Genomic DNA, 17,219 nt, shown 5'->3' on the forward strand with positions numbered 1-17,219 from the left:
TTCAGGAACCACTCTCAACAGTATCCTCACCTACCAGATGAACTCCTTGCTCCTCGGGGAGCAATAGAACACATTCCTCTAGAGTAGGCAAGCAGCGGGGTGGGGCTAGCCAACAGCTGGCTGGCCGGTGGGTGGGCAGGGTGGTGAAGAGGCCAGTGGCAGGCTGGGGAGTGAGGGTGAGCCAGCAGCAGGGGCAGCGGCAGAAGGCCAGTGGTGGGCAGGTAGGTGAGCTGAAGGCAGGGGGAGCAGGCAAGCTGGCGGCAGCGGCGGCGGGGGGGGAGGGGGGGGGGGGGGGGGGGGGCAGGTGAGCCGGCGGCGGCGGCGCGCTGAGGTGAGCGGGCGGTGAGTAAACTGGCATTATCAGTATTTTATTGTCAAATTTCCAATTGAGGCAATAGCCCTCACAAAACAAAAACAAACACCCACGCTTTACTTGGCTTCTAACCAAATATTTATGGTAATGAAATATGAACAGATTTAACTCTGTGTGTATAAAGGTATGTATTTTCATTTAGTGTGCATTAGGAAATTAAACGTTAAATGGATAGTGACTTGACACAGACAAATCTCAATTATTCCTTTTATGACAAAACAGGATGCTAAAATATTAGTATGTATGATCTGCAGCATATACCATTAGCTTTGGACCAAAACATTTTTGTTTCGCATATAACAAAATATTTTCATTATGTGTTGTATTAATACATCATCAAGTTTACAGCTGTACTGCTTCCTGCAAAGGTGCAATACAACCTGGGTCTTAATAAGCAAATTCACACCTGCATAAATTCAGTAACATGAAAAGGATTTTAATAGAATGGGCAACAAATTTTCCATTGTCCGTTAAAAGTTCTACCAAAAATATATTTTCTGTAAAATCAAAATTTCTGAAAACATATGCAACCATTCCCAAATTTCAGTTGTACATATAAGTGTAGGGAAGAAAAGGAGTGGGGAATCCAGGAATAGAATTACAGCTAAATTATGCTGTGATACATACTCAACGTCTACTGAAGTCAGTGAAAGCTGTGTTTGCATACGTGATAGGAGAATTTGGACAGTCTACAATTGTAAAACTTGATCATTATGAAGACACTCATTTTCTATTTCAGGAGTTTAACTTTGTCCTTTAAAACCTTGAATTTGGGATTATTGTTCACTTTCTTATTAAATATGACTAGAAGATCCTCTTGTGATTTATGATGTTCACCAACTACTGCATGATACTGGGCTAAAACCTACACAAACAAAAAATAAATAAATAGTTCAAGTTAACAGGAATTATTTCCACTTCTTTACTTAAACATTCCACACTAAAATGCACACACATTATGTCTCAATTCAATAATATTGCTTAATTAAAATCCAGCAAGAAATCTATTAATACTTACAACTCAAAGCTGAAATTGCAAACTTAAGTATGTCCTTAGGTGGTGTTTTGCTGGATTGGGGGAATCTCCAATTTAAAAAAAATCACAGAATAAACTCCTTAATCACGCATTTTTGAATCTTTATACTATTTACTAATTAACCAGTTCACATTCAACGGCATATGACTATATACTTAAAGTCTTTGTCTATGTAGGATAGTTACATATTTTCACATAGGTAATTTAAAAGAAAACTATTTCACAAACTAAAAGGGGTTTTAAAAATGAAGACTCTACTGTACCTTTTTTCTTAGTTTTTTTATTGAAATTTCATTGTTTGGGGCTTGCTTCAGAACAGCTTTGATAGTTCCCTTCCAGTTGAATTTATCTATAATATTGTTAAAAACATAATGGTATTACAGATCTTCTATATTTCTAAGTCAACTTTTCATCACATGTTCTAGCTAAAACTAATCACAGAACCATTGTCCAGTTCCTTTATCCTTGCCTTATTATTGCACCCACAGCAGCATCACCACCCTGGCACAAGGATCAAGCAAGTTGTTCCTCAGGTTAGCTACTGTAATGGGGTGTACAGACCCCATGCTGGCCTGGCAACCAAGAAGTTAATGCAGCCATCACCAGCCAATGCTGGTTGGCAGCCTCACAGCAGCTGTGAGAATAAAAAAGAGCTGGAAAGCAGAGGGGCAAGCAAGCTGGAGAAGGAAAGTCCTGCTGAAAAGCTGGTGTGAAGCCACCCAGAGAAGGGATGACCGGATATACAGGCTGTAGAAGCCTACAGAACCTAGGGAGGTAGGAAGTTCAGCACAGCAGGAGGAGTTGCTGAGGCCTGATTCCACATGCCTGGTTTAAGGATCCTGAGCTGGAACCCAGTGGAGTGGGTGGGGCTGGGTTCCCTTACCAGTCCCTCAGAGACTTAAGAGCCAAAAGGAGCTTCCAGATCTGTGGAGGACAGGGACCAGCAAACTCTGCCAAGGATAAAGGAGGAAACCCATAAACCCCAGCAGGACTGAAACTAACACCCTTCATAGCTCAGAATGGGCTTACTATACAAACTCAGGCCATGTCTACACTTGAAATGCTACAGCGGCACAGCTGCAGCACTTCAGTATAGCCATTACCTATGCCAACGGGAGGGGTTCTCCCATCAGCATAGGTAATCCACCTCCCCAAAAGGCAAGAGCTAGATTGACAGAAGAATTCTTGCATTGATCTAGTGATGTCTATACTGGGGGTTAGATTGGCTTAACTCTCTCTCTCAGGGATGTGGATTTTTCACACCCCTGAGCAACAGTTAAACCCACTTAATTTTCTAGAGCCAACCAGGCCTTAAGCAAGAGATGCTGACTGACAGCCCTGCCAGACGAAGCAGATTCTGTGCAATGCTCCGTCTGACCGAAGTGGGTGCTGTTGCATTAGCACACCAGCTCAGCTACCTTTGGATGAAGGAAGAACAAATGACAAGACACCATCCTGGGAAAGGGAGAAGCTGAGCCCTTAAAATAAATATTATATCATGCTTTTCACCAGTAGCTCTCAAAGCACTTTTATCTAGTTTATCTCAGCTCCTATGTGACACACAAATAGGAAATTGAGGTGCTTGTTTTTTTTTCTTCCTTTTTTTAAAAACACAGGTGGCAAATTTAACATATAATGCAAACTTAGGAAGCCGTTAATTAGTATTGCTTCTAAATGTGAAAACTATATCCCCAAATTACATGGGCTCAATAAAAGATTCATTATACATATCCCGGATGTCAAATACAACTAGCTAAAAATAGAAATAAGGACAATTTGTGACCCAGCTATCACGTCATGCAAAGGACTAAGCGGGTGCAAGACATGCCACCCCCTTTTACTTCCCTGCACTGGCTACCCATATTGTATGTAGGGACACAAGAGAGAGCAGCCTCTGTGGGGCTGTTGTTGCCCATTCCTAGAAGGTGAGTGAAAGTGGGTGCTGTGGATAGTAGCCAGCACAGCTGAACAAAACAAATCAGGGGAAATAGTCTGCACCAGGTATCAGGTTCGCAGAGATTACTTCCCATGGAGCAAGGTATGAAACAGACTGAGGGCTTGTCTTCAACAACAGGGAGATTGATGCTGTTGCAATCGATGCAGCAGGTGTCGATTTAGCGGGTCTAGTGAAGACCCGCTAAATCGATGGAAGAGTGCTATCCGGTTGACTATGGTGCTCTCCCAAAAGGGTAAGCTAAGTCGACCAGACAGCATCTCCCAGCTATGCAACACTGTGAAGACAAGCCCTTAGTCACAATCTGGTTCACAGTCTTCTCCTGGGGCAGCCCTTTGCTCAGAGTTTTGCCCCAAATGAATAGCAGCACTTAATGACTGATTTCATAAGCACATAACTATCTTACTAAAATATACACATCTAAACTTCCATTTTAAGTTTGAAGATACCTTTATCTGCATCCCCAATTTCTTCAGTTTCCATGGCTGCATCCTCACTTTTTTCAGTTTCTGTGGCTGCAGATGTTTTTATATATTTCATTCTTTTTGTTCTGGTGTAAGGTTCTTCTAGAGAAGGGGAGTGTGTGGGATAAGAGATAAATATGATGAGGAAATATTAAAAAATTTAAATTACCAAAAAGAAAATGTAACTAAAAAGTTTCTATTCTTGGCATTGGAGTTTGCTGTAAGATTTTTCCCGATTTTGAAATTAAAAAAAACTTGCATCACATTACAAATGTTTTATTTTAGGTTGCATTGTATACTTAAAAAAACAAATAAACAAAAAAAACCACAACTTATGAATTATAGGTGTTGTAAAGATTCTACCAAAGCAGGTTACTGAGTTTCCAAGATGCCAAAAAGAAAACAGTCTTCACTAAAAACTGCATGGAATGTGAGCTAGATATATACCTTCTGCATGTTTACGTTTTTGTTTCTTTATATGTGTTTGTTTTTCTTCTTCATTATGATTACCATTTCCATTTATTTCCACCTGAGCTGTAATATTCCTCTCATGCTTTTTCTTCTTCTTCTTCCTTTCTGCATTATTACTTTTGGAAGTTTCCTCATTTTCATCCTCAGTACCTTCCTTTTCTTTCTTAGGCTTTTTGTCTTTTTTATTTTCCGAGTTCTCTCGTTGGCTTTCTAATTTCACTTCTTTTTTCTCTGTCTTTTTGTTCTTTTGTCTTTCTTCTTTTCGCTCTCTTTTACTCTTTTTCCTCTCAAGTTTATCAGCCGTCATTTCGTTTTTTTCTGTAGACAATGGGTTTACTTCACTTTTTACAGGCTGGCTTCCTACTTTCTGCAATGGTTTCTCTAGTTCTTTTTTGCTTGGCCCCTTTTGTTAAAAGAAAATAATATTGTAATAAAAATGTCTTTTACATACTTCATTTGGTAATGCCACCCAGATCTACTGCATTATGCAGTGGGGGAGGAAGAGAAATGTTATGCTCTGAATAAAAAAACAAACAAACACAATCAATTATTGAGGATAGCATTACTTGGTGGAGATAATGCATCTTAGTTGAAGACTAAAGGACATGCCTTACTCTAACTGCCCCATCTGAAATGATAAAATTTACAACACATGCATGCTTGTCATTTGTTATTCACTTAATTTTGTTTTTAGAAGAATGAAGTGGGCATTTGCAATATATATTAGTTTATTCATTATTTTAGATGTTCCAACATGATCAACTTAATTTTTTTCATCGCAACAGCAAAATTTCCAGGGAGATGGGAGTGCTGTGAAGCTCAGGCAAGCAGCAGTAGGGAACATCAGAGAAGAACGAGGCAAGTCCAGGCAGAGGGTAGTTCCTAAATTACAATATAATAGTGAACAGGTAAAGGTACTTCTCTATGAGAGACAGAATGTGTTGGCAACAGCTAAGCAAATCAGAATATTAAACAGAAATTGGGAGCATCCAGCTCACGTAGATAAAAGTTTTTTTTTAAAAAATTGTTGAGAGTTGCTGGTTACAACTCCATAAGCAAGACTGAGTTCCATTTTGTACTTAAAGCAGGGGTAGGCAACCTATGGCATGCGTGCCAAAGGCGGCACACAAGCTGATTTTCAGTGGCACTCACAATGCCCGGGTCCTGGCCACCGGTCCGGGGGGCTCCGCATTTTAATTTAAAAATTTTAAATGAAGCTTCTTAAACATTTTAAAAAACCTTATTTACTTTACATGCAACAATAGTTTAGTTATATATTACAGAAAGAGACCTTCTAAAAACGTTAAAATGTATTACTGGCACACGAAACCTTACATTAGAGTGAATAAATGAAGACTCGGCACACCACATCTGAAAGGTTGCTGACCCCTGACTTAAAGCATGGATTCACCATTGCGTTTTGTATGAAAACACGAGCACATACTCTCCAAACTTACAGCATTTACACTTCGAGTAACAAACTTATTACTGCCCTGCAGTGAGGCCACAAGGGGGGGGGGGGGGAAATGAATATCTGGGACCACAAACAGTAAAAATGTCTTAATCGTACTCTGACAGTTATTGCATGACATCACTACAGGTCAGAGTTAGAGTTGCTTGGTTGTCTTAACGGTGCATTTCTTAATATGTTTGGATCTCTTTTAAGTGTAACCTTAACTCTGAATTTCCTAGGTTTGGAACACTTGACTGGGGAACAGTTGAAACATACCTATGATGTTTTACCCTTAAGTTATTGATATTCTTAACCTTAAGTTCATCTTAATGAAGCTGTGCCTCTGGGAACAGAATTATTAATCTTAAAATGCATTAGATAACATTTATATTTAATAGAAACTATTCTTTCAATAGAAAAATCCAATTTTAAAGTTGCACTTATAAAATGAGTTAATAAAACACTCCAATGGGTGGGTAAATGAAACAACATACATACTTTCCGTTACAATGGAAAAAAGATGTGCAAAAATATTATCGGACACAGATGTCAGATTGGGGTAGTAATGATCAGAAAGTGGAATTTCTGTTCCTTATTAGAAAAAGCAATCTGGGATAAGAAGTTTACACATACCTTCCTACTACCATGATGCGATCACTGCCTATAGCTTACCTTCAGACGTTGTTGTGCATACCCCAGCTATGCTGTATCAGCAACACATTGCGCCATAGATTAGCAAAAATTTGGTCTCATACTCTCCATCTTTTCTTTGGACACCAGAAATGACTCTTCCCTAATATACAGTACTTAGTGTCTCCAATAGGGGTCTTGAAGGTTCTCCACCCTGTTGCCCTATTGTTGTATTCTTACTGAAAGATTTTGTGGCTTTGATTTGACTTACGTTGCTGGTTGCTTCAGAAAAGATATCCCACACCTGGTCCTGCAGAGCACTATTGTCAACATTAAAGCTGTTCACCATCCAATTCTGTGCAGAAAAAGAATAGTAGAAATGAGAAGTGACAGGCATTCAATTTTAACTTTTTAACCATATGTAGGATAAGTATAAAATTAAAGAATTAAAATTAACTGAAGTTTGGTTAAGGAAATGTGTGTGTGTTGCAAAGAAAGGCCATGACTAGCAAGTTAGAAGAAAGGCTTTCAAAATAATGATTTATAAGGCCAAAAGAAATAAAGTAGGGAGAATGTATGGTTTAAAGAATAACTAATGGGATAAGTGAAAAGGCGGCCTCTGACTGATAGGGGTGACTGCAGATGATTTTAAAAAAAATCAAACGAAGAATCTATCTTAAAATGAGCCAACACGGCCCTTCCCCAACCCACACACCAGTGTGAACCCAGGTGCAATGAGAAAAAACTGCTGGACAGCAAGGAGGGGAAGAAAGGCCTTGGGAAGAAAGAAGTTGTAAATCTTATCTGGATTAAAACTAGAAATATGGGTAAATTGTCTCCAATTTGTTTTTAGCTGAAGTCAGTAAATGGCAATGACATTTGTTAAAGGGTATAAAAAAAGTCAACTCTAAGGGTTCATTGCTAATACCTGCCTGACTATGCTGGAGCCAACCAATATGGGGTTTGAGCACCCCTGGGTTTAGCCCATTTGTAAGTATCTTGATCAAATACTTATAAATGTTTTGTTACTATTTGGATGAAGCAAACTGCCTGTTACTTAGGCTTTTTAGGCATATTTGGAGCAACTGCATAAAGTACTATTTGGCCTTTGGATTTAATAAAATAATTTATGGTTAAATTAGTGTTTGGTGATTTCCCATATTAATAATTTCAAATTATTTAATAATTCCAACACCATATGGCCACGTACTGATGAAATCTAGGAGTCAGTCAGCTGATACAGTGGTCGGCAGGCTAAAGGTTCATTCTCCCCTTTGTGCTACTGCTCTAATTTATTTTGCATATTACTTGTATCTATTATAATATGCCACATGCCATCCATGCCTCTAACTGAGCACATCAATAGCTGCACAAAATTCTTGTCCAGGTCATGAATTAGTTCCAGGCTTCTTCTGAGTAGGGACTGCCAATTGTGCTAACATCCCTTTAAACCCTGTAATTGTTTATTAAGTGAGGGATAACATTCAGGCTCACTGAAGTAATTTAAAATATTGGACAAGTGAGTACACTCCAAGGTCATTTCCTTAGTTTGTCACAGATTATTAAAATGCAAATAAGTTTCACATGTATCTGTTTAGAAAACTGTTGGAGCTGTCTCAGGAAGAGGAAAGTGCAGCAGCAAATTTCTTCTGATATTCTGAGAAATCAGCAGAAGCAGATTTAAATTAAAAAAAAAAAAAAAAAAAAAAGGCTTTAATGGTGTGGCCATAAAGGTTTCCTCATTGCAACGTACTATTTCATTTGTTCCAGGAAAGGACTACTGAAGTGACATCGCACTGTTCAAGTTTTTGATCTCTATAGCTTTGGTATATTACGTTGCAAGTTCCCAGGCAATACCATTCACTTCACCTGAAATCACTGATTCCTCAGAAAGCTACTTGAATGTTCACTTCTGCTGTGGTAGCTCAAGTAGTTTCACCACAGCTTCTGTTTCCTGAACCTGAATTCATAGATTCATAGACTCTAGCACTGGAAGGGACCTCGAGAGTGGCCTTGAGAGGTCATCAAGTCCAGTCCCCTGCCCGCATGGCAGGACCAAATACTGTCTAGACCATCCCTGATAGACATTTATCTAACCTACTCTTAAGTATCTCCAGAGATGGAGATTCCACAACCTCCCTAGGCAGTTTATTTTAATGTTTAACCACCCTGACAGTTAGGAACTTTTTCCTAATGTCCAACCTAAACCTCCCTTGCTGCAGTTTAAGCCCCTTGCTTCTTGTTCTATCCTTAGAAGCTAAGATGAACAAGTTTTCTCCCACCTCCTTATGACACCCTTTTAGATACCTGAAAACTGCTATCATGTCCCCTCTCAGTCTTCTCTTTTCCAAACTAAACAAACCCAATTCTTTCAGCCTTCCTTCATTGGTCATGTTCTCTAGACCTTTAAGAATTCTTGTTGCTCTTCTCTGGACCCTCTCCAATTTCTCCACATCTTTCTTGAAATGCGGTGCCCAGAACTGGACACAATACTCCAGCTGAGGCCTAACCAGCGCAGAGTAGAGCGGAAAAATGACTTGTCGTGTCTTGCTCACAACACACCTGTTAATGCATCCCAGAATCACGTTTGCTTTTTTTGCAACAGCATCACACTGTTGACTCATATTTAGCTTGTGGTCCACTATACGAATATACGTATTGTCCATTATCAGCCACACAAACTGAGGCATGGAGTAGGAGAAACATGCTCACTTATCCCAGACATGTCTGTTACTCTTTATGGATGCTATATAAAATATGTGGAACCTGGCATAGTTGTCTAGTGGCAGCTCAATAAGGTGTTATTTGGAGGAATACAAGTTAGAGCCCTGAACGGCAATGAAGGTTTCTGGAAGGAGCAATGTCTAGCAGAAAGATCACTCAATGTTTTGAGGTGTGTTTGGGGATGTGTAAATTGGCAGAAACAGCAAATGGAGAAATATTAAAGTGTGTGGTTTGAGGGGAGAGACTTACAGAGGGGGAATTTGCACTTGCAGGGCTCCAAACCCAACAAATTCTTCAACATGTCTGACTAATAATAATTTAGATAAAAACTACATAAACAGAAGGCCTTTCATCCAAAGATCAATGCTCTATAAATATTAAGTAAGTCTCAGGCAGACAGTTATTCTCTCCCACCTGCCAATTATACAGATGTACAGACAGGTTAAGCAACTTGTCTCAGGTAACACAAGTTAGTGGCACATATGAGTGTATAATCCATTAGTCCTAATTTCAAATCCACTACTTGTCTCTAAAATCATACCTGAAATTTGACCTTTTTTCTTGGAATATTGTCATAGGTGTGCATTTGCTCCAAGATGTTTCTCACTTTGGGGCTAATGTTTGGCTTCTTTATTACTTCATGAATCTTCTGTAAGAAAGAAACCGAATAACTTGTCAAAGGAGTACTGAGTTAACTAGCAAAGTCAGATGCAAGATGAGATCAGAAATACAGAGTACCTTGAATACATAACATCTGCAAACCATTTAGCTTACAGTCTAGTTTTTTACCAGCTTTATATTTAGACAGATTATACAGCCAATTCTGAAAGTGCGATAGTATTACAAAAAGTGCACGAGAAACACCAATTCTTGAGTTTTTGTTTAAAATTCACTGGGAAAAAAAAATCATAGAAAGTGATTATATGAATCATTTACACACTTTACAGCTAAGCTGAAACACAACTGATGCACTGAGTTTGAAAAATGAAATTCAGAAAGCCTGGCCAAGGTAAGCTATTCCACTACTTATATACTAAATCTACACACTATATAGCTTATCTTCGTTTTCAGATCATGCACTGGTAAAACGGGGGGAGAGGGGGAGAAATCAGCTCAGCAATGATCTCGAATTTAAAATATCTAAAAGTAGGACAAGTAGCATAACACTGGAGAACTTTGTTACACTAAAGTTTGGTTATACCCTGTGAGTTGTACTAGAAGAGAATGCCAGCTGGTTGTCTCTTCATAAATCACTCCAGAATTTCACAGCCTTTTAAAAGAAGGGGAGCAGTTATCTTTGACAAACCTGCACAGTGGGTTTCCAAATTAAAAGCATAACCAATAGACACTGGACTGCTCAAGGGTTTTTCCCCCCAAAGGTTTTGTGTATCTCTCAGGACCATCAGATAAATGGGGAAGCACTATGAAACTATGCTGCTTTTTGGTAACTTAAAAGTAAGTACTTTTTATAATCTAGTGCCCATCTTCACACCACCATCCACACAAATTCAGGGCCTGTTCTAGCTATTCATTCAAATACACGAATAACTTTAATGATATCTATAATCCCATTCAAATCAATGGGATTATTTAAATACTTAAAGTTACATACCGGTTTCAGTGGTCTGCAGGATAGCGGCTTTAAGGCTTGTCTACACAAACACTTAGTTTGCAACAAGCTGGGGTGTGAATGTACCCTGCACTAGCCTGCCACATACTAAGTGCCTGTGTGGAGCCTGCTCACAGTTTCTTAGTGTGCTTTGATCTACTTCTACTGCAAAGCAGGGGAGATCAGAGCATACTAAGGAACTGTTAGAACATGTCAGCAGGGTCTACACAAATACTTAGGCTATGTGATGTCTACATTGTAAAGGGCTGTGTGCTTCCTCAGGAGCACAAAAACAGCAGTGTGGCCACTCTGGGAAGGGAAGCAGCTCAGGCTAGCCGCCTGAGTAGATACCTAGCAGGTCAGGTGTGACTGTACTTGGGTAGCTAGCCTGAGCTGCTGCAGCCATGCTGCTATTTTTAGCACGCTAGCTCAAGTAGAGTTAGTGCACAGGTTCATCTGCCCCTGCTGGGAAGCATACTCCCAGGTGCAATGTAGATGTACCCTTAGTGCACAGCAGGTTACTGTTGAGTAGATTCACACTTCACATTGCTGCGAATTAAATGTTTGCATAGACAAGCCCTTAGTTTACTGTTGATGATAATTTTTGAAGCAATTCAAGTGACAATTGTCAATGATGTTGCTATAGAGGTGGAAGAAACAAGGTTACAAATCCAGTTCAATACCTGTATTACTGATTACAATACTGTCACGTTTTTTATAAGAAAGAGTCAATGGGATTATTTATATAAATAAATAAATACATACTTACAATTCTCTACTTCATGCATTCATTCTCAAGGCTGAGATAAAGAGATCTCTAAAACCCCTCTTAGAAACCTCAAGAATCCTCTCACCAATTTTTGGTTGTCACTTTTTTCTCCTTTTCCACAACTTACAGCAACCACCCCACTAGATAAATAATCAAATTCAGCCCCCTAAAAAGTAAGCAGGGTCACAATAGATGGACATACTCCCTGCAGGAGAAGGGCATGTTAACATTTCCAATATCTAGCACAGGAGCAAGGACAGAACCTGAATTTCTGATGCCTCAGCTGGTGAAGTGCATTAATGTTAGAGTGTCAGGCTTGTCTGCTCTTCTCTTCACTTCAGGCCATTTTTCAGAACATGTATTGTTATTTAAAATAAAACATCTGTACATTTATTTTCCCAATATGAATTCATATTTATGTTTTTAGTATACAAGGTTTTCTGAAATAAAGTTGAGTTATCAGAAAGAAAAGAACATTAAATATATATTTTTAAAAGTGTTACCTGGATCCACTCCTGTTGTTTAACATCTCCTTTGTTAGTTTTGGCTTCATAACCCTTGCCACCATATTTCTGATCTTCACTTATACATTTCACATGGCTCTTATAATCATCACCCCTTAAATATTAATAAGCCACACTTAAAATCTGTAAACCGTGTTCCATTTCAATTAACAAAACTATTAACAGGTCACAGTCAGTCTCTCAAACAAGGCAACCTTCATAAGCAGGGAAACTTGAGTTATAATTGTACAATACAAATTTATCTTCCAATCCTATGAATGCTTACAAATGTGTAAACTTCTGCTTGTGTTAGTGGCCCCATTGAAGTCAGTGGAACTATTCACATGAGTAAAGTAAAGTACATGCATATTTGAGGACTGCTTGAATTCTTGCCAGTCTAGGGCCTGATAAATATCACTTGACTTCAATGGATGTTAAGATTTGCAAAGAATGCAGAATTAGGTCTTTAATAAATATAAAGTAAAGTAGTATACATCTATAATTACATATATACATTGTTATACGTAACATTTACCTATGCTCATATTGTGGAAAAGCTCTTCGGCACAGTTTAAAAACCATTTATGGAGCACCACTCATTGCTCAAATCTAAAGTAGCTATATGGCTCCCATTACCATAGTATCTGAGTGCCTCACAATGTTTAATGTATTAATCCTCACAACACTCTTGTGAGGTTGTGACGTACTATTTATCCTTGTTTTACTGACTGGGAACAGAGACGGGCTAAGTGACTTGGCCAAGTTTACATAGGAAGTCTGGAGGAGCAAGGGAGACCTGGCTTCAGTTCAAGTCCTAGGTTAATGCCCTAACCACTGGACCATTCTTCCCCTTCAGCAAAGTTGAATGGGGCCTGAATTTTGTAGCAGATACTAGTGCTAAAATGGAAAAAACAGATACACTTCTAAAATAAACTTGTTCCTGGATTTAGAGATTGTTTACCAAGTTCTGTCTAGGGACATGTTTCTGATCCAGTTATTTATAACTGAAAAATAGAACTGATAATTATAATGGAAAAGCAAATTCCACCACTAGAGAGCCTACTGGTCTGTACCTACAATATTTTATTGCCTGTTAATTTAGATAAAACTAATTTCTACTTTTACATTTGGGAAGGTAGACTGTAGAGTGGGGCTTTTTTGAAGAATTTGGGTAGTTGCAGGCAGAGCTGCTACAATTTTGGCAAAAAGTATTCCACAGTCACACTGATTCTGCAGCAATCAGCAACATTTTTGCCATAATCAAAAGCTCAAAGTACTATAATTCATAGCTGCAAAGAGTAACAATGGTAACTTTGATGTTTACACCATTTAACAGGGATTGAAAAGTTTTAGCAGGCACCTACATGCCGTAACACTTAAGTTACTAACAAAAGGAAAGCAAATAAACAATACCAAAGATGAGGGAGCAATAGTATGATAAGTAACCCACTTCAACCTGCACAGAAGTGCAGCCTTCATTTTTAGGCCCTCTTACCTCACAATTAGAACTTGTTGCTGCTTATATGTTTTTAGCATAATTTCTTGTCGGTTTCATGGATGCACCTAAGGCTCTGAAGAGCAACTGTGAAATTAATCTTCTCACTCTGCTACTACTTTGGAGAAGCTATGCAGTAGAACCACTGGAATGGCCTACCACAGTGGTTTTCAAACTTTTTTTCTGGCGACCCAGTTGAAGAAAATTGCTGATGCCCGCGACCCAACGGAGCTGGGGATGAGGGGTTTGGAGTGTGGGAGGGGCTCAGGGTTGGGGTAGAGTATTGGGGTGCAGGCTGGGGCCAGGGATGAGGAGTTTGGTGTGCAGGAGGGGGTCAGGGCTCTGGGCTGGGGATGTTGGCTCTGGGGTGGGGCCAGGGATGAGGGGTTTGGGGTGCAGGACAGGGATCTGGGTTGCGGCGGGGGGGGGGGGGGCTCAGGCTTACCTTGGGCAGCTACTGGTCAGCGGCGCAGCAGGGTGCTAAGGCAGGCTTCCTGCCTGTCCTGGCACCGCAGACTGTACTGCGCCCCGGAAGCGGCCAGCAGCAGATCCAGCTCCTAGGTGGAGATGTGCAAGCGGCTCCGCACGGCTCTCGTCCGCAGGCACCGCCCTCTCCCAGTGCAGAGCCTGTGCTCGGGGCAGGGGCACTGCTTGGAGCCCCGTGGCCCCCCCCGCCTAGGAGCTGGACCTGCTGCTAGCTGCTTCCGGGGCGCAGCGCAGTGTCAGAACAGGTATGGACTAGTCTGCCTTAGCCGGGCAGCACCACCAATGGGACTTTTAACGGCCCGGTCGGTGGTGCTGACCAGAGCTGTCATAACCCAGTGCTTTACATTCCGTGACCCAGTACTGGGTCGCAACCCGCCGTTTGAAAACCACTGGTCTACCAACTGCCAACTCAGGACAGCACATTGGTTCACACTTGAAAGGGTATTTGCGCAAGCTTACAGCTAGAGTTGTTGGTTTGGGTTTTTTTGGTTTTAAATGAAAACCTGAATACCTCACAAAATAATTTAACTCTAACATATCCTAGGAAGCTTTTCTATGGTCACTGCTAAGTGTGCAAGTTTATCTGTCAAGCTCTACTACACAAACATCGTTGACATACCAGAAATCTTTGCCACAATCCATGCAAGAAAGGCACTGGCAGTTTCTGCAAATGTTTACATGTTTTTCAACTTGCCCTTTCTTCACAGATTCTCCACATGCACTGCAGGTAAAAACTACCATTTTGGTGAAGTGATTGAAATAGTTTCTTCTCAAAAGGTGCTTACAACTGCTTCTTTTTCAAATCGAAATCTACAAAAAAATTATGCAATTCATGTTATAAACTAAAAAAACATGTGAATTATATTTAAGAAAAATGTAAGCAACCCACACAAATTAAGTGCACGTGGATCAATCTAACAAACAGACTTAAATGTGAACAAGATTCACAAGTTAATTGCGCTTCTATGTAGCATTCATTTTTAATTGCAAACTTATCTCTCTGTATATACAACTCAAACAATTATTCTGATGTTTTTAAATAGAAAACTGCACGTCACAAACGTGGATTACCTTTGATTCCTGCCTTTCCTTCTCTCCTCACATTAAAATGCTTGCCAAATCTTGCTGTTCTCTCTTTGTAACATTTCTGAAATATGCCCTTCCTTTTTGTCTCTGCTGCCAAAATCCTGGTTCAGACACCATGGTATTGTCTCACACCTGGATTAATTTAACCTCCTCCAATCTGAACAGCCGAGAGTCACGGACTCTATTCTATGCAACTTTGTACTGATAAAAACAATCTTCTCCTAGCACTTTTGACTTCCTGATGTTATCAGGGATTCCTGGTCACATTTTGCATAAAGATCGAACTCTTTTCACTCAAAATTTAAAGCTTTATCCCTCTGCCTAAATAACCATCTCTTGCTCTCCATCTCGCTTTTCTCATTTTAGTTCTCCCTTTGTTTCTCCTCCCAGTCTTGCCTTCACGCCTTTTTTAAAACCCGCTCCCATATTTGGCTCTTACTAAGGGGTATCTCATGCCAGGCATCCTTGGTCTTCTTCAGATCCCCTTGTAGAACCCATTTCTTTCACTTAGGGCATGTCTATGCCACAGCAGCACAGCTACAGTGCTGCGGCCCTGATGCTTCCTACATCGACACAAAGGGTTTGTCAATGTAGTTATTTCACCTCTCTTAGAGGTGGTAGCTAGGGGTATGTCTATACTTACCGGCTGGTTCGGGGGCAAGCAATCGATCTTCTGGGATCGATTTATCACATCTTGTCAGACGCGATAAATCGATCCCAGAAGTGCTCGCCATCGACGCCGGTAATCATGCTCTGCGAGAGGAGTAGGCAGAGTCGACAGGGGAGCCTGCCTGCCGTGTGTGGACCTGCGGTAAGTACCTTTAAGTTCGAACTAAGGTACTTCGACTTCAGCTATGTTATTCACGTAGCTGAAGTTGCGTATCTTAGTTCAAACTGGGGGCTTAGTGTAGACCAGGCCTAGATCAAAGGAAGAAGCCTGTTGACCTAGCTACCTCTACACTGGGGATTAGGTTGACTTACTGCAGCGTTCAGGGCACAAAAATGTTCACACCTTGAGAGCAGGTCTACACTACAGCCTGAATCGATACAAGTTACATCATTCAGCACTGTGAAGAGCTCCACCCCACCCCTCCAGCGGTGCAACTTTCACACTGTCCACACCGGTGCTACGTTGGCAGGAGACACTCTCCCATCTATGCACCTTCCGCTTCTTGCGGAGGTGGAGGCGTAATTATGCTGACGGATGAACTCTCCCCCATCGGTATAGCGCGTCTTCACCAGACGCGCTGCTGCGCCTACATAGCGCTGTAGTGTAGACTTGCCCTGAGATAGCTAGGCCAACCTGTTTCAAACCTACGCCAGGCCTTGCTCATGAACATTACCGCCCGCCCGCCTACTCCTCGCCGCATGCTATCTGCGCTCAACTCGCAGCTCCAGCAGCGCTCCCACGGCTGGCGAGCGCATATTATTCACTGTAATTCTCCTCCCTGCTGGCCCCTGTGTTTCCCTCGTTCAGGCTTGGGGGCTCTCTGGGGCAGGACGGGTTAGTGGGGGCCCTGCATAAACCTCCCGTCCAATATCCATCGCATAGCGCAGGCAGGTGAAGAGGGAATGGGTCACGGCAGACGTAGCCCGGCGGCGGGAACGCGGGGCAGGTCCCCCGGCGGAGCGCGCCGCGAGCTGACAACAGGCGCGTCTCCCAGTCCCTGCCATTATTCCCCGCTCTCCGATGGGCTCTCCCGGGGCGCCACCGACCCCTCCACACCCTCACAGGCGGGGCTCGGCCTGCTCCACCCGGCTTCCATGCGGGAGAGGCCCCGGCCTGACGCGGTGCTCGCAGCTGCTTCCCATGCCCGGGAAGCGCCCCTCAGACCGCGGCCTAGGAGCCTGCGGCGCTCCGAACCGCGCAGGCCTGAAAAATCCCCCCTCCACTCACTTTAAATGCTGCGCCACAGCCTCCAACGGCCAATCCCGCACCCGGCACGTGCTGCCGCGGCCACCTCGCCTCCCTCCACCCGGCCGCCGCGGAGCAAGAGGTATGGCTCGGCCCCAACTGCGCCTGCGCTCCGGATGGTGTCCTCATGTTCCCCTTCCCCTGCTGCACATGCGCCTCGGTGTCCCCACTATCGTCTTCCCCCCCGGCTCGCGTGCTATCGCGAGTCCTCTCCCCTGTACCTCTACAGGGAAGCGGAAGTGCTTCCACCG

At 41.8% G+C, this 17,219-nt stretch overlaps 1 protein-coding gene across 1 annotated transcript; it reads right to left on the minus strand.

Annotated features, from left to right (window-relative positions):
* Positions 1-427: 427 nt before the first annotated feature.
* On the minus strand, positions 428-17,071 carry LYAR (Ly1 antibody reactive). Its single transcript, XM_024204531.2, has 9 exons — positions 16,951-17,071; positions 14,587-14,777; positions 11,987-12,101; positions 9,647-9,754; positions 6,653-6,736; positions 4,275-4,701; positions 3,813-3,929; positions 1,673-1,758; positions 428-1,238 (listed from the first exon to the last, which is right to left on the minus strand). The coding sequence occupies exons 2-9, from the start codon at positions 14,706-14,708 to the stop codon at positions 1,104-1,106; spliced, it is 1,194 nt and encodes a 397-aa protein (XP_024060299.1). The 5' UTR covers positions 14,709-14,777; positions 16,951-17,071; the 3' UTR covers positions 428-1,103.
* Positions 17,072-17,219: the final 148 nt, after the last annotated feature.

The sequence above is a fragment of the Terrapene carolina genome, unplaced genomic scaffold (genome assembly GCF_002925995.2).
Source record: "Terrapene carolina triunguis isolate 2854851 unplaced genomic scaffold, T_m_triunguis-2.0 Scaffold66, whole genome shotgun sequence".
Classification (NCBI taxonomy): domain Eukaryota; kingdom Metazoa; phylum Chordata; order Testudines; family Emydidae; genus Terrapene; species Terrapene triunguis.